The 25,366-nt window shown below is 44.0% G+C and overlaps 1 protein-coding gene across 4 annotated transcripts in view; it reads left to right on the plus strand.

Annotated features, from left to right (window-relative positions):
- The window catches only part of SPTBN1 (spectrin beta, non-erythrocytic 1), a 199,436-nt gene that overhangs the window by 119,920 nt on the left and 54,150 nt on the right, over positions 1-25,366 (plus strand). For all 4 annotated transcript variants that reach the window (XM_055329366.1, XM_055329365.1, XM_055329368.1 and 1 more), the window contains 5 exons: positions 8,047-8,198; positions 18,426-18,599; positions 22,336-22,427; positions 23,537-23,617; positions 24,004-24,119. In XM_055329366.1, the coding sequence (XP_055185341.1) occupies positions 8,047-8,198; positions 18,426-18,599; positions 22,336-22,427; positions 23,537-23,617; positions 24,004-24,119 (615 nt within the window). The remainder of the gene's footprint in view (positions 1-8,046; positions 8,199-18,425; positions 18,600-22,335; positions 22,428-23,536; positions 23,618-24,003; positions 24,120-25,366) is intronic.

Raw genomic sequence — 25,366 nt, forward strand, 5'->3', positions numbered from 1 at the left:
TCTTTTTTTCTTTTTTTAACTCAAGGATTGAGCTTTAATGGATAAATTGTTAAAATTAGTATAAATTAAGTCTTGTTACTATTGGCCTATTTGGCCATGTTGAAATAATGTTATAATTACACCCTTATATATTTTGCTGCCTCATTCTACTGTTTTGGAATGGGATGGTGATTGCCACAAAACAAAACAAAATTAAAAATAAAGATTTCAAACTTTTCAGGTTAGCTTTGGATCTCTTTTATTCTGAAAGACCATACCACAAAATTGCATTTTTATCATTTATCGGACATTGAGGAACAATTGTAAGAAGCAATTCAGTGATGAAAGATTTTTAGTTGCTGTTCAAGGATAACATTTAACTTCCTAGGACCTATCTCTGTGATTTGAAATTTCTTTCCTTAGTAATTTCAGTAGGACCACCAGTAGCAGCAGGATTTATTGAGTACCTATTTGTTGGGCATTGGAAGTTTGCTGGTTTATTCAACAAACGTTTGTGGTGTTAATAAACTACATGCTAAGCATATATATGGTGAGGCGCTAAACAGATGTAGAATTGGATCCTTTACCCCCAGGCAAGTTACAGGCTAGTTGAGATAAAGGACACAGGAGATAAAGAGATCATGTCCCATGCATGATGGCTTTTTGGAGGGCTAATCTTGGGCAGGGTCATCAAGAAAGGGTTAGGGATAGAGGAAGTGCCTTCCAGGTTAAGGAGAATGATGTAAATAAAGAAATATGCAAAGTGTAAGAGTTGAGAACACAGCATAAGACCTCTCAGATTAGAACATAGCTGATGTGTCAGGGAGGATTCCAGAGAAAGCATGTGCCTCCTTTGGATTCCCATCTCAGTGATTTGGACCCTCTTGTGGATGGCTGGGAGCCATTGAAGGTTTTGGTATAGTGGTGTAACTTTGAGAAACCACTGTTTGGGGAAAGTGACTATAGCAGTAATGTTTAAGATGGGTTAAGAATGAGGGATGCCTGACTGGTCCAGTCAGTAGAGCATGAGACTCTTGATCTCAGGGTCCCAAGTTCCAGCCCCATGTTGGGTGTAGAGACTAAATAAATAAATACTTGGAAAAAAAAAAAAAGAGGGTAAGAATGAGAGAGGCATGAGGGACTTCAATAATTGTTGAAAGGATTCTTACAAACACTCAAAAATACATCTTGAAATCATTCTCCTGACAACTGATCTTGTACTACTTTGTAATATCTTTTGCTATTTTTTTTTTTTTAACTTTCTACTTTGTTTCCCCGGCTAGACTAACTAGTTCATTGAGGGCAAGGGACCTTGACTTAGATGCAGAGTTCTATATATATAGTAGGTGCTTTGTAAATACTGGAGCTTACTAATACTCTCGACTTCAGGTTAGTCCTTACCCAGATAACTGTAATATCATCCATTTAAATAGCTAGTCATGGAGCAGTGTTCATGGGATGCTGGCTCTGTCACCTCCTTTTGATTTGTCTTCAGCTTCCATTCTGGTTTCTCCATTCCTTCTGTGAACCCACATCTACACCTAACTTAGCCATTAGTCTGTACACAGAGAAATTGTACATGATTGTACCTCTTCCTTAAGCCACTATCTTACCGCAACTGAAGAAGATCCTGATGAGAAAATATTATTGGTTTATACCAGCAGATTCATACTGTTTGGAAAGTAGAACGATATGCTGTCTGCAGCCAGGTATAAACCTAGTCTTTGAGGGAATACTGAATAGGGTCATTTGTCAGTTCCTGTTTCTGTATTTCCCTGATTTTCCATCCAGAAATGTTCCATGCCTTCAGGCCTTTCTTCACCCCCGGCTCCCATCCCCTTTCATAGCCAGAATTGTAGCATATGGTGAATGTGGTTGTGTTTAGCACTATCATGGGGTGTTGCCAAAGATGCTATACAATTATTTCTATCACACAATGCCCTTCTGTTCATCAGAGCTATATCTGTCTCCTTTAGCTTAACTTACACTAAAATGGTGTTCGTTTTTCCAGTTGCAGCAAATTCTGCAGCATAAATAAATGTTGAGACCTTATCCAGTATGATAATGGTCATTCCCTAGAAAGCACAGAAGTTAGTTAAGAGCTTCAAAGGGGATGGTGATGGAGAGGATATTCAAAGCCTTTTGGTTAAAATGGGGCAAGAATATTTCTGTTATAAACGTTTCATCTCTTTTCAGTAAGCCATCTTTGTCCAAACACAAAAACAGTGAATCTAGGTACTTAGAAAAGAAGGTGTAGCCATGCATACTAATTTATTTTAACCTGACTGAACAGTGGAAGAGACAGCAACACCCAAGGACACTCAGCATATGCCCGCCCTGCCCCTAGTGGCTGGTAATGCAGAGCAGCCCTTATCTTCACCAAGCCTTGAGCTTTGGTGGAGATGCCTCTTGTATCCCACCTCCCTGACAGAGGTGTGCAGAGGAAGGTAAGTTCCTGTTCAGATGCATCATGGTGAACTGTAGGCACACCATCTTACCAAATATTGTTATTAAGAAAGTGCACCATAGTAGAATTTTACCTACAGTTCACTTCTTCCAGGGATCAGAAGCTGTCACAGGTGTTGGCCACTCACGCAAGGTTGAGTTTTCTCTTGTGCTTCTCAGTAGTTCTCATTTTCCAGGTGGCTGGATAATTTTTCTGAGCCTTTGGTGCCAAAGAATTAGCTGGCTGGATCTTCACCTGGAACCACTTCTAATTCCCACGTTTTCAGGGCTCTGAGGACATTTTGGTAGAATTGGCGGGTCTGGGAGGCTTATTTTGAGAGTAGCTTTAAGCTTTTCCTGACTCCTACTCCTGCATTAACACATAGACTCACAAAGCACCCTTCTGGTTCTTTCTGCCCTTCTTCATCCAGTTCCCCTTGTTTCTGTCTCTGGGCTGCTAGCACTGCAAGTGCCTCAAGTCCTGTCTTCCATCCGTCCATATGCATTGATACCAGGCTGCCAAAGGTGGTCGTGTCCTCAGGTACCATCTTGGTTTTCACTCCATCTACCACATTGTGCCACTCATTGCAAAGAGGTATTGGTGAGGAGTGCTTAAACCTGAAGGCCCTTATGTGGAGGTGTGAGGAGACCCACATTCCCTGTAGCTCTGTAGGTGGAGCGAATCTTACTGGGCCATAGAGACATATCTAGACTGGTTTGAGACACTGTCCAATAATTTGAGTTGGAGTTACTTGGTGATCAAACCCTTTCACAAAATAAGGACTTGGGTTAGGATAAGTGAGGTGATAGATGATTCTATATCTTGTGTCATGGACACATGTTTGGTTTTGTGTTTTAATATTGTGCTGGAGGCATTATGGCATAGTGGTTGAGAACCCAGGCTTTGGAACCAGCCTGCCCAGAAAGTTACTAATTCTACGTGGTGGAGTAGTTATGGGAACTATAAAGCACATAGATAGATACCTAGGACATAGTAAGTCTCAGTGATGCCACTATTATTTTAATAATAAGAAAGAACAAGCTATTTTCTTTCTATACAGCTATTAATAGTCTTTAATTTCTTTTCTTTTTTTTTTTTAATTTTAATTTATGATAGTCGCACAGAGAGAGAGAGAGAGGCAGAGACACAGGCAGAGGGAGAAGCAGGCTCCATGCACCGGGAGCCCGACGTGGGATTCGATCCCAGGTCTCCAGGATCGCGCCCTGGGCCAAAGGCAGGCGCTAAACCACTGCGCCACCCAGGGATCCCCTCTATACAGCTATTAATAGTCTACTGCCACGTACATACACACATAGTTTTCTCCCTTTCTGGGATTTTTAAATAGCTAGCCCAGGTACAGCAGAAGGGATATTTTTGCTTTTGAAAGAGGTGTGCAGAGGAAGTGTAAGTTCCTCTGTTGTTTTAGAGGACTTCTAAAGCCCACCCTGCAGGCGTATGGCTTCATGATCCTGGATCTCAGATGGTGTGAATTGATGAGAGCCGTGCTCTGCTGGGCCAGCAGAGAAGGAGGTGATTTAGTGAACAGTTACAACTAGCCAGGCACTATGCTGTGCACTTCACCTCCTCTCATCTAATGCTAGAGCCACCTTAGGTCAGTCCCTCTAAATAGATACATTGTGGAGGTGGAGGTGGGGGCCATGGACCGACACAGCTGAGAGGTACTTAAACAGAACAGGGCTTGGAAACAGCACTTACCAGGTTAGGGACAGAGTTGTGGTGGCGGGGGGGCGGTAAAGATGGGGGAATGGTGAACCTGCATCAGGCTCAGCCATGTCAACTTGGGGGATTTGGCTTGGGGGACAGAAATGCCCACTGTCACACTGGCGCAGACTGAGCCTACCTCTGTGGTTGTTCTGGAGGCAGAGGCAGTGGCAACTGCTACTGCTCTTTCTGGAAGGAAGTAGTAAGTGTTTTGTGGGATGAATGGGGTTGAGGGTAGACAGTTCTCCTGCTACGGCCAACATGCAAACCATCAGGTTCACAAAGCCTTGGGGTATAGGCTAAGAGAGTAATGGCACCCCAACTCATGTGTCTTTCTCTGAGAAGTGTAGTCTGAGGCACTACGAATGCCATCTCCTTTGGTGGGAGCCCAGAATGTCTACACTAGGATTTCCCAGCCTGGGCACTACTGACATTTTGAGCTGGATAATTCCTTGTTGTGGGGGCCGTCCTGTGTACTGTAGGCTGTTTACCAGGATCCCTGGCCTCTACCCACTGGATGCCACTATAGCACCCACCCCCAAGGCGAGACAATAAAAAATGTCTCCAGATATTGCTAAGTGTCCCATGGGAAGTTGAGAACCACTGGTCTAAATAACTGAATCAATATGGAGTTTGCAAGGGCTCCCTTTTCTTGTTACCAGATTGGCCTCATACAGGTAGAACTGGAAGTGGGCTCTCCTTTCTTCGCTCCTCCCACCACTTCCTCACAGTCTGGCACAGGGACAGCAGCCCAGCTTGGAAACGCCTCTGGACTGTCTTCCATCCTCCGTGCCAAGGGCCGCCTGCTCCTCCTCAGGCAGGCGGCTGGCCTGATCTTCCCCAGTCTCACTGGGTTGTGAGTGCAGGGGTGATGTCATTGTGCCTTCCCAGGAAGGGTGGAACAAAGGACGGAGTCCCCAAGGACGCGCAGCCTCATCCTCAGCTAGTCTGGCGGGTAGATTGTTTTCCCTCCCCTTCCCTCCTTCCGGCCTCCGAAGTGTTTGTTGTTCGCCAGGCTGTCATTGTAAGAGGACACCCTGGGCTGCCTGGACTTCGTGTCTCTCTGCTGAGCCTGTTTCCTGCCCCTCGTGTGCCATGACAGTGTTGGTTCTGGTCCAGTGCCTTTTCCACTGCGTGGCACGAGCTAGAGGAACTTAGGCCTTATGTGACTTGGCTAGCACGCATACGCAACCTGGGGCCTGCTCAGAAGCCGTGGAGGAGCGTGTGGGGAGCGTAGGAGAAAGCAGCATGAGGACAAGAGAGCAAGCTCTCTTTCCTCTCCTTTTTTTTTTTTTTAAAGTTCTCCTCTTCTCTACCTTTTTCTTGTGCTTCTGGGGACCCGCAGAGCACTGCTCACACAGATCCTCAGCCTGTTTTATTTCTGCTTGGTCCCTTCTCTGCTCCGCCAGTGACCTCTCCGGGTTGGGCCGTAACTCAGAGCTTGGTGCTGGCGGAGTGAGTGCATTTACTGTCTTTTGAAGCAAATCCTTGGAATCCCCTCGTAAAGGAACCTGCTAATTCAGAACCTGAAAGAGGCCAGGAGTGTTTTTCTGTAATGTGAGATTCACCAAAGGAGTGACGTTTGGCTGAGGAACACCTTTTGTGCTTGTTTATTTAGAAATACCATAATCTAAGCAGGTTTTCATTTTGATCTTGTTCCCTTGATAGGCTGGGTGTGGTAGTGACTTTGAGCCCAAACCCTTTAATAACCATCTCAGTACCCATCAAGAGCTTTATTAAAGACATTTCCCACTCCAGGGTAGCACATAAAATGTATTACAATTAAAAAAAAAAAATTAGTTGACCCTAAATACATCTGAGCCAGGAGTTACTTGCTCTTGGTGAAATGTACTTAGGAGAAGCTTAACGTCTTTGTATTCTGCTCTGGACCAGCTCTACCAGCTCTTTCAACACAGCCAATTTTTGTCCAAAAAATATAGCTCCCTGTGTCAGTGTCATGAAGTTGCCATCCATCATGATGATTGTGTGATTAATAATGCATGTGATCTTCTCTCTGTGCCTTACCATGATGTTATTGGTACAGCTCCTTTTTCATCTGCACTATCCTTTATACCATTTTCTCATTTTCCCAGTCCTGCCCTCTCTAATCCTTTGTCTGTTTTGAGTTGGCCTTTGTCCTAGGAAAAGGCCCTCTTTCCCCGCTGGACAGACTCTTCCTTTAGGGAAAGGCTGAGCTGTGAGGAGCTGCTCCCTGCAGCAGGTGGCCAGCTGCCTCACCTGCCAGGCTGGCAGCAGTACAGGCTCACCCCCTGTGGTCTCTGCCTGGCTCCCTCCCTGTGGTGGAGTGTCTGGGGGCCTCAACAGAGCCTTCCAGGCAGACCTCCCAAGATGCTTTGGCCATGCTGGGAGCCCAGTATCCCCAGGCCACCAGGTACATGCCCTGTAAGCAAGAGTGGCTTTTTAGTTGTCACGTAGCAGTGGTGAAATACATAAAAAACTATTGGGGTCTGCTCTCTTTTTTTTTTGAGCCTGACGCAGGACTTGATCCCGGGACTCCAGGATCACGCCCTGGGCCAAAGGCAGGCGCTAAACCACTGAGCCACCCAGGGATCCCCTGCTCTCTTTATTATAGATTAATGCATAAACATCTTAGTGGGTTTAGGCTTACACCAGAAGAAGTAGATCTGAGGTCTTCTGGCATAAATTCATGCTACAGAAACAGAAATGAGGTGTGTGACTGACAGAAGGGTATCTCTAAAAAAAAAAAGTCCCGTGAATACAAATGGATGTGGGGTGCATTCTGTGTATCCCTGTTGAAGGTTTCAGCAGCCTGCATTTAGAATATTCTGCGGAGGCAAGAAGATTGGAAGCCTGTTTGTATGGATGTGAAAGACCAGTTCTGGGCAGATGTGTCTAGAGTTTTAGGCTTTGAATTGGACGGAACTTGATCACTGAGGCTTAAACTTAATACTGTTTCCTGGATGACTTGGATGTTCAACTACCACACTTTAGACCATAAACTAGCAGTTGCCTTTTCAATGAATGGTTGAAGTTTGGAAATTATAGCTGTCCACTCATCCTATAGAAGGGGACCCTGAACCCAGTATGTCAAAACATTTTTGGCGAAACCTTGGCCCAGGTCTTGCTCTCCCAGTGCCTAGTCCGATCTCTTTGTACATTACCATCTTACCTGCCATTCTCTCTGTTGTTCATGAAGCGTGTTGATTTAGCAGGTGAGAGTGTCATTGCAAATCAAGGTCATGAATAAATTCATCTTCTGATCCTTTGTACATGAGGGAAGAAATTTCTTGCTGTCTCCTTAGCATTTCTACCCCATATCCCTCCATATACTAACACTCCTTTTGGAGGTATAATAGTAGTTGTAACATATACATTAGAAACTTTATCAAATGTTATGCTCCTGGGCAGGGCTGCACCAGACCCTCCTATGATCTGCTGTATCCTCTTGGCTCTCTTAAGCAGAGAGGAGAGAAAATGAAGTGAGTGAGAGCAAGGATATTCTGCTGGTGATGTGCTTAAAGGCTCCAGTATCTTCAAGGATTGTGCAGTTCTTATATTCCTTAAGAGTTGATCATGCTTAAGAGGACCTAAGTTGAGTTTTTTTTTCCTTTTTTTTTTTTTTAAGATTTTATTTATTAATGAGAGACACACAGAGAGAGGCAGAGACATAGGCAGAGGCAGAAGCAGGCTCCCTGTGGAGAGTCTGATGCAGAGCTCTATCCCAGGACTCTGGGATCCTGACCTGAGCCAAAGGCAGACACTCAACCACTGAGCCTCCAGGTGCCCCTAAGTTGAAGTTTCATTTAGAGTTTTGTTTTCCTGTTCTTCCTTTGGCTGGGATCTTGTGACCCTGCTGGCACATAGCTGCTGCTGCCATGCTGTAATTGACAGTAAATTGAGCTCTCTTCTACCTGCAGATGAGCGTGAGGCTGTGCAAAAGAAGACCTTCACCAAGTGGGTCAATTCCCACCTTGCCCGAGTGTCCTGCAGAATCACAGACCTGTACACTGACCTTCGAGATGGACGGATGCTCATCAAGCTGCTGGAAGTCCTCTCTGGGGAGAGGCTGGTAAGTGGGAATGTTATTAAGTGACTTTGCACCATAGGTCGGAGAATATTTTTGAAAAATCAAGTGTGTACTTGTGTTTCCTGGTGAATTTTGCAATTAATGATTGAAGTTTTTGAGAAAGAGAATCTGGATACGTGAGATAAGCATGTTGGGGAAAAAAAACCCCATGTACCATTGTGAGTCTAGGTGATGTTCTTGAACTGAAATTAAGCGGCCTCGTTCTGGGAATTTGTGAGGTTACTACCCCTAGTCTGAAAGATCTTGGCTCATGTCCCCTGTTTAACAGGGCACAGTGCTGGAAATTGAAGGGCCAGACTTGGGTATTGGCTCCAAGATGAATCTCTGTCCCACCAGATCATGGAATAATTTTAAAATCTGTTTCTTACTGATTCTCTGGAAAATCTGAGCTGCCGTTACCAGGTGGCAAGAATTGAATTCAGTAGTCTCTGATGTTTTTTGCTTTCTTCCTTGCATACTTTTTATTTTGGGGGTGGAGGGAGAGGCTGGTGTTGTGTCATCTCCTTGGAAACTCTCAGAGCTTCTGATCAATTCGCAGTGCCTTTTTGGGCGGGGAATTGTCAGCCTACGCTGAAAATCCTGTCCCCATTTTGTTTTCCAGAGCTACTGCGGCTTTCTCTGATGTGACATTTGTTTATGAACCTTAAGCCAGTCACCATAACTGACCCAACAGGTTTTGTCTCGCCTCAGTTTGAAAATAGATGCCATATTATACCAGAGCACATGTAGTTCCATAGGTGGTGGTGGGACTGAGCCAAAAGCTGATGCCCAGGGATAGAGCCCCACATCTGTAGTGACATCACCAGGAAAATATGATGCTGGGCAGTTGTCAGGACTGCCAGAAAGCCTTATTTTTAACTTGAGCTCCACCCCATAACTTGACAGCCACGTGGGCCTGTGTGCAGACTGACCCCCACACCTCTGACCATAGGCAAGGGGCTAAGGTTGTACCCTGCCCTACCATTGGCCTACCAAAAACGTAGCCCCTCAAACCTAGGTAAAAACACACGTTTTCTCTCTCCCTGCCCCTCTATTAAAGAACAGAGTCCCTTAAAAGATAAGCGCTAGCTCATCTGTAGTGAGTTTTATTTATGCTCTTTGTTCCCCAAGCATGCAGGTCTTCTTACCTCATCATCTTTGAGAGTTTCGGGTGGAGTCAAGCTAAACAAACTAGAAAAAAAAAAAAAAAAAAAAAGGAGGCTTCTGCCCAAGATCTGATGGCTGCCCTGAAGGTAGTTTTTATAGAGTGAGATTATGGGCAGTAGGATTCATGTGAAGATAGAGGCCCATCATTTACTGCATTTTGATTTGTTTTTTGAAGTACGTCTTGTGTGAGAACATAGGGTTGAATTATTGTGATCTGCACCTTTAATTTTTTGGGGTTTTTTTGTTTTTAAAAGTTTTAAGTAATCTCTACACCCAATATGGGGCTCAAACTTAAGCACCAAGATCAAGTCGCATGCTCTACTGACTGAGCCAAGCGAGCGCCCCTAAATTTAATTTTTGTAAGTAGACGTTTCCCCCTGCCTCTCAATTTTTTTTTCTTAAATGTTTGACCTGGTGTGATTATTGATTTTATTTTGTTTGATTTTGAAACTAGCTAAAAAAAAATAAATCAGTAAAGGTTATGTGGATAGAAATTTGAACATTTGTTTTGGTAACACTAGGGTCCAGTCTTCCAGGCTGTATGTAGGAAGGAAAGTGTTCACCTTTGAAGATCCAGAACTCTTTAACACTAAGAAGATTGTGTCCTTGATAATGTCTCCATAACAAATGGGATCAGTCTCATTGCCCTTTATTCTGAACAGGGTAACAGGAACTTTAGTAGGGAAAAAGAAAGCAACTAACAAAGCATAATTCTTAGCCACATGCAGATCCCCTCCCACTCCTCTCTGTATTTGCAGTTAGCAATACCTTTTTTTTTCTTTCCTTTCCTTTCCTTTTTTTTTTTTTTTTTTTTTTGAAGCCATCCAGAGACCTAGGAGAGTAGGGGAGGGGAAGAACATCGGACGGGCACCATTCCCAGCCTCTCAGGCAGTCAGTGCCAGAAATTGTGTTTAGCATTGACATACCACTTTGTGAACCCCCAGTGCCTTAACTTCTTGAATTATTCATTCCTCACAGCCAACCCTGATTATAGGTTGGGCAGTCTGATTAATCTTCTTATTCCAAAAATACAGATACCATAGATAGGGCTAAAGCTCTTGTTCATTCAGACTGAAGATTTTTAGCCCATTTGGCCCATGGTTTATTTGGTTCATGGTGCTTTCTGGAGGGAACACTAACTATTCTCTGCTCTGGCTGCAGAGAATGCTGGGGACTCAAGTTAAACATATTCTCTGAAGGAGATGACCTTCTAGAGGGCTTGTCCCAAAGGATCCTTGCATATTCAGAGTATAAAACTAATGAGATGGTTAGAGCTTCCAGGCTCGGGTAAATTCTTGTCCACAGCTAAACGTGTATGGTCAGATAGCAACTCCGTCAGCTCTGGGCTTTCTGCACCAATGATCCCAAACCCTGTGTGACATGAACATTTGCCTTCCATCTGGACCTGTGTCTTAGTCGGCATTTTAGCCCTTTGCCTTACCATCAGCTTGACAGGAGGTAACAAATGAATGTCTGAGAATATAAGGGAAGGGAGAAGAAATGTGTGGGAGATATCAGAAAGGGACACAGAACATAAAGACTTCTAACTCTGGGAAATGAACTAGGGGTGGTGGAAGGGGAGGAGGGCGGGGGGTGGGGGTGAATGGGTGACGGGCACGGAGGGGGACACTTGACGGGATGAGCACTGGGTGTTATTCTGTATGTTGGTAAATTGAACACCAATAAAAATTAATTTATTAAAAAAAAAAACAAATAAGAAAAAAAAAAACAAATGAATGTCTGAGGAACTGCAGTATCTAAATTTATTTTATTAATAGATTCTTGGAGCCAGTTAATCCTCTACAGAGGAGGAAATTTGTCTGAATTTTACTGAGTAAAAAGGTTCAAAGAAACATCAGCTTAATGATCCAGATAATTCCACTCTAACCCCATCCACATTTTGGCTCAGTAAAATTTTGAGTTACATTTCAGCAAGTTTTAAGTTGGCATTTAGGTTATCAAGGCACTTGATTCTTCTGTATTGGGAATGTCAGAAGGCAGAAATCTCCTTCTGTGGTCCTGGCTTGGACAGGATGTATGTCTGGAGATGTCCCTGTCTTCACCATGTCTATGTTAGTCTGTGTAGCAGTGAGGAAATTCTGAAGCTGAGTCAAGGAAGCCTTTATTTTTTTTTATGATTTTATTTATTTATTCATGAGAGACATACAGAGACAGATACATAGGCAGAAGGAGGAGTAGGCTCCCCTCAAGGAGCCCAGTGCAGAACTTGATCCTGGACCCGGGGATCACCCCCTGAGCCGAAGGCAGATGCTGAACCACTAAGCCACCCAGGCGTCCCCAAGGAAGCCTTTTGTACTTGGGTGGGGTTGGGTTGTTGACCCCCCTCCCCCCCCAAAAAAAGTTTTTTTCTCCAATATCTTAATCTGAAATTACAATGGACTATAACTCTTCATAAAGATGTTGTGTTAAAATTCCCTTAAAAAATATAGGCCCACCCTTGACTTTACCATCATCTGAGCAGATAAAAGCTGTGACCACAGAACCTGTGCCAGTCACTTTGTCATTGGTCCCAGACCCCAGGACCTTGGGAATAATATTGTCAGACGTGGACTTTGGTGGTGAAGTGGAGCCCATAGATCACAGCTGAGGTTTGAGGCTTGCCTGTGCCTGCCCCCTTTCCTCCATGGGCTTCAGCAATAAAGAATGGTTCTGAGACTGCCAGTTTTCTGCCTTGTTCCTGCCAAACAGAGCTCTCACCTCTGACCCAGAGAGGACAAGGATTTCTGAACACCTCTGCCCTTCCCCCCAGCCTCTGCCATTTCCAAAGCACATATCACTGATTTTTTGCTTGCCCATGATTTTCCTGTCTTCTTACTCTGTTAATCAGCATCAAAGAAGAGAAATCAACAACAATGGGATTTCTTTTTTCTTTGCCACCGTTAATTCCAAAACAGGCTGAGCTAGGTGGGGAAGATAGATTTACCGCGAGATTTGTTAAGCCTTAAATCCCATGTTGAACTGCTGTGAGTTTTACATAAAGCCTTTGTTAGGAGAGCCATACTGGCATGTGTTGTTGAAATGGGGTTTTGTGAACTGGCCACAGAATCTGCCTTTCATTTGTAATATCATTTGTTGGGGAGAATTTTCTTTTGTTCTGAACAACCAGCCACAAAAGAACACCCCATTAAATTGCAGCCGAATTTTACTGCTATTAGTGCAAAAAGTGAATTAATAGTAACAGGTACACATGATAAAGTACGAGTTGAATGGTTCCAGAGCCCTAGAGTTCAGAAGGGGCATTGTGCCTTCTGGACGTCATGTCAGGCAGCCCTAGGAAGTGGGTGGGGTTCCAGCAGGATCCAGGAGGAAGGGTTCAGATGTGGATGGCCAGAGACGGTAAGAGTCCGGTGTCTGCTCTGAGGGACAGTGAGGAGCACATTTGGTGGTGGGCATCAGGAAGGAACTGGTGTGGGAAAGTATCCCAGCAGATTGTTTTTGGAAGGAGTGATGATGGTGACTTGAGCGTGTATTGCTTTTACTGTGTACTGTCACATTCGTGATCTAAGTTCTCCCTGTCTGACAAAGTGGCAGTTCGACTTTATGGACGACGTAGGCAGAAGTGACCAGGATCTTGCCCTAGGCCAGTGTCACTAGTGAGTAATAGAACATGAACTCCAGTCCACCTTCCTTTCCCGCTGAGCCCTGCTGAAGGAAATCATAATTGGGAGAGGTCCCAGCCAGAAAGGAGCCTGGGGGAGCACAGTGTGGTGTTCCTTGATTAACTTTAATTGGACAAAAATCAGTTATACTTTTGTTGAGGGTCAGAGCTTGACTTGGGGCCTTAGTGTGAAGTGAGTTTGGCTATGTATCGTATTAGAGGAGATTGTGGGATTAGTGCTTCCCATCCTGCCGTCTGTATTCAGTAGAGCTGTGTGTGTGGTGAAACTGTTCTTGACCAAAAGACAAAGACATAAGCAGGTGTCTGTCACATTGGTATGTGGAGTCCAGTTAGTGTCTTTTCTCCATTTCCTCTTTCACTTAACAAGGCACATTAGTTAATTAAGTGGGCACATTAGGATTCACCTTGCACATTAGCAAGCTTTCCGCTTTCCAGCACATACATTGTATTTTATAGCTGGTCACTTTTGGTGACCACTAAGTTAGATCCCTCCATTTCATGGGTTCTGAGAGAGAATAAGGGTCAGCCAGGCCATCCAGCTGGTGTGTGGTAGCCTCTCCTGCTTCCCAGAGCTGGTGATGTGTCCACCCTGCAACCCTTGGAGAGTTATTGCTCTTGAAGGTGACTTCAGGGTGACTTGGGATATCCATAGAGAAAATCTGAGGGAGTGGCAGTTACTAGGGTGGCCCAGCTCCCAGGGGGCCTACCAACAACCCCTGCAAGAAATCCTCCTCTTTGCCTTCCTCTTTTATTCAAGGAGGTCACATCAGCTCTGGGAAACATTTGTTTTCTCTTTGCCATCTCTAGGCTCTGACAAAACCCTGCCATTGTGATTATTCTGTATTTCTGCAAATCCTGACACCCTGCAGGGTATAATAGACTCAAACTCAAGGATGAGCAGGCCTTGGAGGCAAAGTGGTAGACCATCCGGCTCCTTTGTTCTTTGCTAAAGGCATTGGGTCCACATATGATTTGCCCAGGGCCACACTGCTTCTCTGAGGCAGGGTGCCGACAAGTTGCTCTAGTAAGCGATTAGAATTGTGTTGTCAGATGCTAGCAGTGGTTCTTTAGCCCAATAATTTTCACTCCTTTGGAGTCCGAAAAAAGATGGGTTTGGGGGTGAGGCTATGGTTGATAAAGATTTGGGACTAGAAGGGACAGAGGGAACCTTGGGAAGGAAAACAGGAAAAGTGCCTACAAAACACAGGAACATGGGCCGTGGTGTGGGATGAGCAGGGAAGCTTGTTAAAATGATTTAAAGGAGGATCCGTAAAAAAGGCATTTCCTCAGAGGAACCATTCTCCTGCTGCCACTGCCATTGCCACCACCACGTGTTTCTGAGTCACATATGGGGCTGGTATCGATCCTTGTTTCCACGTGAACGACATTTCAGGCTGCTGCCTCAGAAATGACCTACAGGACAGAAACACACATGTTGCCGTGGGAACGCGCCAGTGTCACGGGAAACATGACAACAATGAATGGAGGCAAGACGGGGGACACTCCTTTTCTTGGCACGATCAGTGGCTCTGGGGCGTGGTTTCAGGAAAGTGTTTATTACTGAGGACTGCACCCCTCCCCCGGTTCCATTGTGTTCAGTTTTCTCCATTGTTATCTCTCTTCTCCTTTTAAGAGGATGGAAGTTTAGTAATATAAAAATAGCTCTTAAAAAAATGAAAACTCTCTGCCAGATGGGAACTGAGTCTGTTTCCTTTCACGTGGCAATATGTGCCCCTCTTGGTTCTTGGTGTAGCATGAAGAGAATGAGCTTTGGAGTCCTTGCCGGCCACTTAGGAACCAGCTTCATGGATTACTCCCATCTGTCTAAACCAGCGTATTCCCCTCTGTAATGTGGTGATTATCGTACAGTGTTACTGTGAGGATTAAATGTGATAACTGTTCTTAACCCCCTCACAAAGAGGTTAACGGAGTTGAGTTGCTCAGTCAGTGGCAGCTGAGAATTGTTAGATCTTGGGAGCTCTGCAGTTCTGGTGACCAGTTTGTTTCAGTGTACTGCTCTGTGAGATCATTCATACTTCTTAAGATTAATTTCCTTTAACCATTGCTCCCTGAACTTGCCCATCTTGCTGTGCCCTAAAACATGCTAGCAGCCCTCTCTGAAGCAAACACAACAGGAGACCTGGCAGCTGATATCCTTAGGTCTTAGTCCTGGTCCTTACTCCCCCTCCTGTCGGGCCACCAGTGTATCACTTAATCTCATCATGTCTTATTTATTTCTTTGGTTTAAAAGGAGTGACTTGTGCCAGTGAAGATGAGTAAGCTTCAACTGAGTTGAAATGTGGGGAAGTGTTGAGAAACGTGAAGGTGGTACAGTGAGTGAGGTGGTAAAGCACGTCCACTAATTGTTACTGGGTAGCAGTTAGCCCAGTTTGAATCAGTGGCTGCAGCACAGTAATAACATTTAAAATGTCTGTAAATCCTGTTTCTCAGACTTGTTTCCTAATGAGCTTTGAACTACAGGGTTCTCATTCTCACTTAAGTGTCAAGGTTCGGGTACTTTCACATCCTTTTCCCCCTCCATCTGGACACCAGCCAGCCATGTTTTTCTCTACCACTCTTTCTTTTCATTGCAGTCCAGAATTTAATTTGGGGTGTCAGTATTAGAGGAACAGTATTATCGTTATCACTGTTTGAAGGCATATTTTCTCCTGGTGTTGAGCTTACCTTTCGAAGTGGTTTCGTACCTCTATTTGACAATCAGTAATTAGTTCTCATCCACGTTAACTGTAGATTTTTGAAAGTAGTGACGGGTATGTAGGTAACCAGCGTATGGAGCTTGTTTGGTGAATCTTCATCCTCGTTACCTTTTCTGGATAACTGCACACGGGTACGGTATGGAACATTACTGATTCCTTTGGCTGAGACAGCTTTGTTGAGCCTGGTGTCAATGCGCACATCTGGAGTTCCCATCTCCTTCATGGCAGATTTCCAGATCTCTGAGCTCCTGAGGGTGGTGCATGCACTTCTTGAAATCCACTCCATGGATGTGCTTGAGAACGTTGATGGTGTATTCTCTGGTCACTGCCTCGTTGGGGGGGGGGGGCAGAATGGCCCTTCTTCTCGCCACCCTTCTTTGCAGGAGCCATTCTGTGTGGCCCTGGTTGGAAAGGGAGCAAGCAAGCTTGCCTTTCACTTGAAGTATGTCAACTTCTCAGTGGGAAAGTTCTGTCTAGAACCTAAATATTTCCTGTTGCCTCTGGAGAGGTATACTATATCTAAACACAGGGAAAGAGGAGAGTCCTTCTTTTTTAAGTAAGTAGAATTGCTGGGAGGAAAATACTTGAGGTACTCTTTGCTAGTAGAGAGACATTATGTGTGTTTGAGAATGCCATAATGATTAGTTTACCATTTCCTTTATGTGTAGCAGCCCTTTGAGATAATTATTGGTATTCTAACCATTTATGGGTAAACAGTTGAGAAGTGAGGCTCTGATTTGCTAGAAAGCGGGAAAATTTTAACGAATACAGGCATTTCAACAGCATGGTTGCTGTATTCTCTGCCCAATTGTCCAACTGAAGCATATTGCATAGGGCTGGTTTGCTCATATTTGATGATTGAAAAGATAAAAGGCATGAGCAGTAGGAAATTTTAGGGAGAGGGAGTTCTTCCCTCTGCCCCAATCTTGGATTGATTTGGGGAGAATTGCAAAAAAGAGGAGTGGTTCCTGAAAGTGTTCCCTTTTTTCCCCCTGACTTTTGGAAGTTCATGAAGTTTGTTTTTTAACCATTTGAAGGAGTCTGATCTTTAACCAGAAGAGGTTTGTCTAAAATTTTTTTTTTTTTCTAGTTCCTTCCTGTGTCTTATGCCCTGGTGTTTCCAATGGCTGATGCTTTTCAGGGACCTGAGTTGCATCTGGGTCTGCAGTGAACCATCCATAGCTCATCTGGCATGGCTGGTAGCTCCCACATGGGGTCCCTGTGATGTGGCATTAGACTTAGTCAACCTGCAGGGAAATGGACCTTTATCATCATCCTCCCCCACTTAAACCTTGTACCCACATTCATGTGGGAAGGAACACATGTTCCATTGAGATTTTGAGAGAGAATAGAGGCTTGGAAGGTCTTGTGTGTTTGCATTTGAGTTTTTCAAGATCATTCTGAAAAAAAGAGTGGTTATACCTGATGGAGCCTGGGAAGATAGTGACAGCCCTCCAGTCTACTCTCTGTTCCTCTCCTCTTTAGCCCCTTCGGATTCTATCCACATTGCTCCTCTCACCCTTCAAGGCACACTTGGGGACTGTGTGCTACAGTTAGTAGGATGGCCCTGTCCTCATTGCTCTTCAGGCCTAGACGCCAAGACACTTGGGGATTGAAGCCACACTAGTCAGCGGGCTGACAGCTGTCTTCCTAGTCAGGTGCACAGTTGTTGAAAAGAGATGAGAGGGAAAGGCCCCAGGACAGCTGAAAGAAGCGTCCGCTTGAGGGGCAGCCAAAGCTAGCGGGGCTATGCTGGGAAATAGAAAGGAGAGGAAGACAGAGCCAGGCCAGGCAGTGGGGGCATGAGCTTGCTTGAGACCCATGGAGAATTTCCTGTGCGTGTGTCTTGATCTTTTCTTCATTTATTAAAAATATTCACCTTCCCCGAGCATCTTGGTTTGGATATAAGAAGAGACATTGGGGTATTCAAATTAGACTGCTCTCATACTGTCTTTTCTTTTATCCTTCTCTGTGAGTCACCCTTTGTCTCAGCCCTCCACAACTATCGTGAAACTGCTACTTGGAAATTCTCCTCATTTGGTAGCGTGTCCCCTTTTCATTTTGAGCCAGCCTTAGGAAACAGCCCGGACCCGCAAGTAGCAAATCTATTTTTATGTTTAGAGCTGTCAGAAAAATCGTCAGGGGTGTTTGCCATGCATCTATAGGAAACTGGGTGGCAACAGTAGCTCTGAAATCTTTCATGGAGACGGGGTTCCTTTCTGTCTGACCTTCTAGCTTCTGTGCTCATTTGTAAGTTGTGTTCCTTGCGTGATTAAGCAAACCTCTGAAGAGTGACCACCATCCCTTAAGTAAGCTTTTCTCTTTTTTTTTAAGATTTTATTTATTTATCCATGAGAGAGAGAGAGAGAAAGAGGGGGAGAGAGAGAGAGAGAGAGAGGCAGAGACACAGGCAGAGGGAGAAGCAGGCCCCATCAGGGAGCCCAGCATGGGACTCCATCCCTAGGATCATACACCCTGAGCCAAAGGTGGCGCCAAACCACCGAGCCACCCAGGCTGCCTGTAAACTTTTCTCTTGTAAAGATGTAAATACTGTCCTTGTCCTGAGTAAGCACACAGATTTTTTAATATTTTGGTTTCGGTAGGAGACTACTGCACGAATGGGCACATGCAAACTCTAGGAAGCAGTTCCTAGCCTTTCTCTGCACTGTTGTATGATGTTTCCACCTTCTGTTCTCCCATTTCTAGCCTAAACCCACCAAGGGACGGATGCGCATCCACTGTCTGGAGAATGTGGACAAAGCCCTTCAGTTCCTGAAGGAGCAGAGAGTCCATCTTGAGAATATGGGCTCCCATGACATTGTCGATGGGAACCACCGGCTGACCCTCGGCCTCATCTGGACCATCATCCTGCGCTTCCAGGTAAGGACACTTGGTCTCAGGATTCTCCCCATTCCAGAGGGATCAAGAAGACCAGGTTGAAACGGCATCCCAGAATCAGGTGTGTGGAGCTGTATGTTACATGTAGCCACCTGTAGGCACATGGCAGCTTTTCCTGAGAAGTTTTCTTGTCAGATAAGGAAGTTTCTGGGCCACATCCCTGCCCATCACTTGTCTGGTACCTCTTCCAAATGCCTGGTGTGGCCTTCAGGAGCAAAGATAGAAAGATGTGGTTGATGCTAGCTTACTGGCCCTAGACTGGCTGAACTTCACCAAAACGTAGCATGTATCATGGAATATTTTTAGGTTTATGACACAGGGTGAGCTCCTTTTTCGCTCTTATTCTCCTTTGGATGCAAGGAAGCAGTTTTCAGGGGGAAATGTGCAAAAGCCTTAGGCTTGTTTGAATCGATGAGAATTTTATGGGTTTGTTATACTCAAGGGAAGGCTTTAAGTATAGAAGTACTCTAAGCCAGAACATATTCTCAAGGTCATTCTGTCCAATTTCTTCACGTTGTGAGGAAAGGGAGGAACCTTATCCAGAATTACGAAGCCAGTTGGAACTGCAGTGCTTGCTTCTGACCCTTTAAGAGAGAGCTCAGAATTTCAGCACTGGTGAAGCACCTTTGACCTGTTTACTGGTTCTTTCTTCATGCAGTGCTTCATGCTCATGCTTTTCAATTAGAATTGAAATGCAGGAAACACTTCTTACCAAAGCGTCAGGTTACTCTGCAAACAAATGTCCTAACAGTCCTGTCTCCTGGGTGGCTCTGTTCTCTGTGCCTTTCCTTCCTGCTCCACCCCTTTGATAGAAAGTCTGATTGATTTTTCTGGCTAAATAAAAATCTCACCAAAAAAGGGCAAAAACAAATCAAATTATAGTTCTCTTTGTATTCTTCCTAAAACTCTGAAATCAGCGTGTAACCAGTCGTTTTCTCATTTCCCCTGGGAGTGGGTTTGAGTTAACAGTGTTCTGGGTGTGTATGTGGGAGGGGAGGGGTAGGAGCTAAAACAGCACTATCCAAAGAAACTCCCTGAATTGGTGGTTCCCAAGCCTCCATGATCCTCTAAGGCCTTGGGATAGCTTTTTACTAATTCAGATTCCCTAGGTCTTAGTCCCAGTGATTCCAGTTAAATGGTTCTGAGGAGAGAACCGCTGTTGAAGATGACATCATGAATGGAGTTAATTATAACAGTCAATGACTGTTTTGCAAACAGAACTCAATGTAGGTTTAGTTTAGTTCCTAAATGATTTGAAAATGGAGTGAATACCATTAAATTCATTAATTATAGCACTCATTCTTAGGCCAGCAGAGGTGGAATTAGTAGGACCCTCTGAGCTTCACCTGTTTCGTAGAGTAAAAAGGTCTATTTCTCTTGCCTTGGCCTGTAGTAATCAGAGCGTGGAAGGGCATCCTGATGGTGGCCTCTCTTCACATCGGGTCATTGCCTGTATTGGTTAGCTGGCACATGCAGCCCTTTCCAGGATTCTCAGCATGAATTGAGTTGAGTCATTGACTAATTAGCTTCCTGACAGCTTGTCTTTTTCTGTACTTGAACTTGTAAATGCTGATATGTACTTTTTCTCTTTCCTTTGAGGCAAGATAGGCTGTTGATGTCACTGCATGGCCTGCAGTGTTGGTGTCTTTGTGACCTGGCTTTCTCTAGCAGCTGTATTAAATGTTCGCTCATTCCACAAATATGTATTGATTCTACATCAGCCAAGGCCCAGCTCACTTTCTGCCTTCTCTGAAAGCCTCCCCGTATTCTCCAGAGATCTCTCTCTTTCTCCTCCAGCTCCTGAATATTATACAGCCTTGTCTTACATTCCCAATGCGTATGTGTGCACGTGTGTGTGTGTGTGTGTGTGTGTGTGTGTCTGTCCAGAGCTCCCAGGACGTGTCCTGCCCTGTCTGTGCATAGCAGGTATCCATTAAATACTAAACATGACATACAGGTTTTATTCTACTGTCGCTTTAGAAAAGAGTAAAAGGATGTTGTGGGAAACTGAAATGAAAGTCTTTGAGTTTGCCTCGTGTGAATAGGGAGCTGTCTTCATTTCAGAAGGCTATACTGTGTCTCTAAATGCCAAGTCTGGAAATAGAGTCCCTTCTTCACACAGAAGCGTAAGAAGGTCGACAGGGGTTAATGTGTAGAATTCCACCTGCCTTTCCGGATGAGTCTGTGTCTTACTCCTTGAATTAGGTTATTCTTTCACATTTACTTTCTGCACAGGAACTAATGATTCTAATAATAGAGTTTGAAGTTTATGCAGACTTACACTTCATACACCTATCACAGTCAAAAAAGGATTATTTCTTAGAAGTATAATTATTTCAACTTCTAGGTATTTTTCCTAGTTGAAAGTTTCTGACTTTTTAATCTTATATTTATATGTTTTACCCTCTTCTTACCTCTCTTCCAAAAAAGATTCTGGGGCATGTGTTTAGATTAAATGGGAAGGACCATTACAGACCAGGAGAGGAAAGCTTGGAATAGCTAAAGCTAAAAAAAATGACAGATGGCCTTCTAGACCAATACCATTTATGCCCAATCCTTGTCCCACATTGTAGTATTATAGGCAAGAATTTAAAGTCAAGCGGTATTTAGAGCATTTGTCTAAAATCACATAACTGGTAGGACAGTCTCTAATCCAAAGAGCTAACTTTTAAAGTTCCTTATTATGAGCTCAGCACTTCATTTACCTTCTTCATTTTAAGTATGCAGTAGCGCCATGAGACAGCCATTGTTGCTGTTGCTGTTCCTCAGATGGGAAGCTAAGGAGCTTGCCTAGTGCCATAAAATAGGTGGTAGAGCCTGTTTTTAGATTTAGGCAGTCAGACGTTGGTGCCAGTGTATAGTGTAGTTTTTATGCTCTCCATGAGTGGCTTATGAATGCAGACTCTCTTAGTCCATTCGAGCTGCTATAACAAAACAGCACAGACAAGGTAGCTTACAAACAATAGAAATTCATTTCCCATAGTCCTGGAAGCTAAGTCTGAGGCCACGCCAGCATGATCTGGGAAGGGTCCTATTCTGGATGGCAGACTTCTCACTGTGTCCTCACATGGTGGAAGATAACCAAGAATTTCTCTAGGGCCTTTTTTATAAGGCACTAATCCTATTGATGAGGATCCTACCCTCTGCTAGGATCCTACCTCCTAATACTGTTACCTTTGGGAGTTCAGATTTCAGCATAAGAGTTTGAGGGAACCAGACATTAAAACTATACCACAGACCATGGAAGCCCACCATGTGTGTGACTTCTCTGAGAATTTGGGTCAACTTTTAGGAAAAGGTAAATATACTGTCCTCATCAATGGAGGATGTGCACCCTAATGTGAAAAAATATTTGGTTATAACAAACTAGAACCAGATATTTTTCTGGGGTATGATGAGGTGCAGGGTGTTTATGGTGAGCACTTGTAGTTGGAAAGATGGGCTATTTTGAGGTTAGCAATGACCCCTAAAGGGGGTTTCTGGGAAGTCATGCAGGTAAGTAGTATTCACTACTTCTCTCTGTGCAAAGTAGAAAACCTAGTTGGTGTTTCTGTGAGATAAACCTTGAAGAAAGCAGTTTGCTTTGGCACAGTAGATAGTCTGCACAGCTAGGTTGTGATCTGAAGCTTATTTTTCATGTATATAGATCTGCTTTTCTGTGACTGCCATTAGGCAGCTGACCCATCTATTCGGCTAATACATCTTTGTGAATTCTTAGATCCAGGATATCAGTGTAGAAACTGAAGACAACAAAGAGAAGAAATCTGCCAAGGATGCATTGCTGTTGTGGTGCCAGATGAAGACAGCTGGGTGAGTGTGAACTCACAGGGGTTCAGGGGCCACTGCACCCAGGACAGAGTCCCGCTGCAGTCATCACTTCTGAGGTGTTGACAACTATCTCTTCCGCTACTTCCATCAAGAAGTCTTGTTATGTCGTAAGCAGTTGATAACTGACATTTCAGCTAGCTCACAGCATGGAAGGAGTTCTGATTGATATTCTGGACCTGTCATCTCCACAGTCAGTTTCCCTCTCTTTATTAAGGAAGCTCCAGAGAGCAGTATATCTTGAATTTTAAAACCCTGAAACCATGTTAAAGAATCACATCCATGATATTTTAAAAAAGCAATTGTGGGTTTTCTCCTCCTTTTATTATTTTCTGCTTTGGGGAGGTTTTGTACAGTCAACTTAAGAGTAGTCTATATACATTACCTGTCTCCGTTTTCTTTCCCTTTATTCTTCCATTGAAATTTTAGTGAAAATACTTTTTTGGGGAACTGCATCTGTTCTGTTACTCACTGAAATTGTTGGGGCTCATGGTACTAAGAACTGATTTTGTACTAGGTTAACTAGAGAGTTGCTGTTAGAACTACTTTGAGAAGAACAGTTATAACTGTAATGAACATGATCAATTAATGGTAAGTATGGAACTCATAATAAAGAGGATATGCCTAATAAGGGTATCAACTTAGTTATAAGCCTTTAATCAACCACAGATACAAAGTCTGTAAACAGTGTAGAAGAGTTGAGTGTCTCATGAACAGGTAATCCCAGCTGCTTCCTTTCTGTCTGCCTTGATCCCTGCAGGGTCCTGGTATCTTTGCTGGCAGGGGCAGAGAGGTCTCAGAGGTGTCTGGATTGTGGTCATTTTTCCTTTTGTAAGCATGGTGTCTTAAGTCTAAGACCCAATGCACATCTTTTGTCCGACTGACTTACCAAGAAAGAGAAGCCGAAGCCATGAGGATATGTACTTTATTTTTATAGCAAGCTGAAGTTGAAGCAGTATTTATTCTGATTTGATTGTCCTTTTAATATTCATTGCCTCTCATTTTTATAGTACTTACAGACTTTTTCTTAAACACTGCATTTATAAAACTATAAATCTTTATTTGGTAATTCTCTTGTGCTTTGTCTTTGTTAGGTACCCGAACGTCAACATTCACAATTTCACCACTAGTTGGAGGGACGGCATGGCCTTCAATGCACTGATACACAAACACCGGTGAGTCGTGTTCTTAGAAACCATACTAGCAGTTTTGGGGTAGAATGCCAACATTCTTCTGTCCATACCTGGGTGACTTTTGATCCTCATATCCATTGCCTTAGATGTTGCACCACGGTGGGAATTCCTGCATTCCATGTGAGGAAAATGTAAGAGAATATGTAAATTCTCCCAAACAAACAAGTTTGCCCATTATCTTCAGCTGTCTTAATAAACTTTGAAATGTTTGTTCAAAAATCAGGTTTCATTGTTTGATGATTAAATAATATTCCAGAGTTTACTCTGCTAAGGCGTGATTTCTGCCTTTTGCAGTAATGATCGTGTTTATTGGTCACATGTCTTTTCAACCCATGGTTTTTGTCATGTTCCACTGTTGTTCTGCATAGGCCTGACCTGATAGATTTTGACAAACTAAAGAAATCCAATGCACACTACAATCTGCAAAATGCATTTAACTTGGCAGAGCAGCACCTTGGCCTCACTAAGCTGTTGGATCCAGAAGGTAAGACCTCGAGAAATGAAAGGGGGCTTTTAGCATCTCTAGTAGTGAGGGGCTAACTACTTCCTGTCAGTTCTATTTGTGCAGCATGCCTCAGGAATTATTGAAGAGAGAGGAGCTTCGTTGTGGTGTGAGAATTACTTGAGGATTTGTGCACAGGATTATATTTGAAAAGGCCTTGAAACGACAAGTATGATTTAAATGTGTTCAGAAGGAAAGGGCTTGCTAGGCAGAGGCACTTGCACGAGCAGAAGTGCAGAACCGGGAACGAGGAAGGTGTATTTGGGGACTAACAGTTCTTTGGGAGTGGTGTTTAGAGTAATAATAGGAACTATCCCTGGAAAGCTGGGGTGGAGCCCTACCACTCAAAATTTATAGAGGTTGTTCAGCAGTCACTGAAGTTCTTAGCAGGTATGCTCAAGGAAGGGAACCTGCTCTAGGTGATCAATGAATGCTTGTTGGCCTGTGTTCATTCCAAGGTGGCAAGCAGCCTCGGGATGAGTGGGTATAGACCAGGGGGTGGGAGTGGGGTGGGAGGACGTGTAGGGGGCCGTGCAGTGTTTGCTGAGTAAGAAGAGCCTGAGTATGGTGCATCAGGAAGGGGGAAATGTGCTGGTGGAAGAAGGATTAGGACTCCCAGTCCTTTCTTCGGGCTGCCTGTCTGGAGGCGCAGCCTCCCGTGCTCTGCCTAGAAATGCTCTCTCTACTCCCAGTCCCTGCAACAGGACCCCAAAGACTGACTGCAGGCAACATGGAGCTGACCTGGGTGGGGCAGTCCCCCAGGTTGTATAGCTCCTTTAACAAAATCCTAATTCCAGGCTTTTAGTGTGAGCTCTCAAAGGTACTTTGTCTTACTTTGAAGAGCATTTGAAATATAAGAGTATTTGTTCATAGTGCTGGAACTTTTTAGATCACAGCTCTTAGCAACTACTAGAGAGAGAAAACCAAGTGAAAGTTTAAAGTTCTTATAAATATAGAACAGGAAGTTTAACTCCCCAAGGGCAGATTGAGGTCATGAGGCTGCCAGGCAGCCTTGCTATTTTCCAGTGCATCAGATTCAGTGGTATGTTCGCTATACAGGAAGCTGAGATAAAATTATCTTTGTGCTAACTCACTAAATGATTTCTTAATATAAACAGAAAACTAAAATTCCTTACGCTGTGATTAATCTTCCTTCTTAACCTCTACCTTAATTATGGGAAGACATTTTTCCTCAGCCGTAGCTCTTTGTGCTAAATAACCTTTTTCTT

The sequence above is a fragment of the Nyctereutes procyonoides genome, unplaced genomic scaffold (genome assembly GCF_905146905.1).
Source record: "Nyctereutes procyonoides isolate TBG_1078 unplaced genomic scaffold, NYPRO_anot_genome, whole genome shotgun sequence".
In the NCBI taxonomy this organism is placed as follows: domain Eukaryota; kingdom Metazoa; phylum Chordata; class Mammalia; order Carnivora; family Canidae; genus Nyctereutes; species Nyctereutes procyonoides.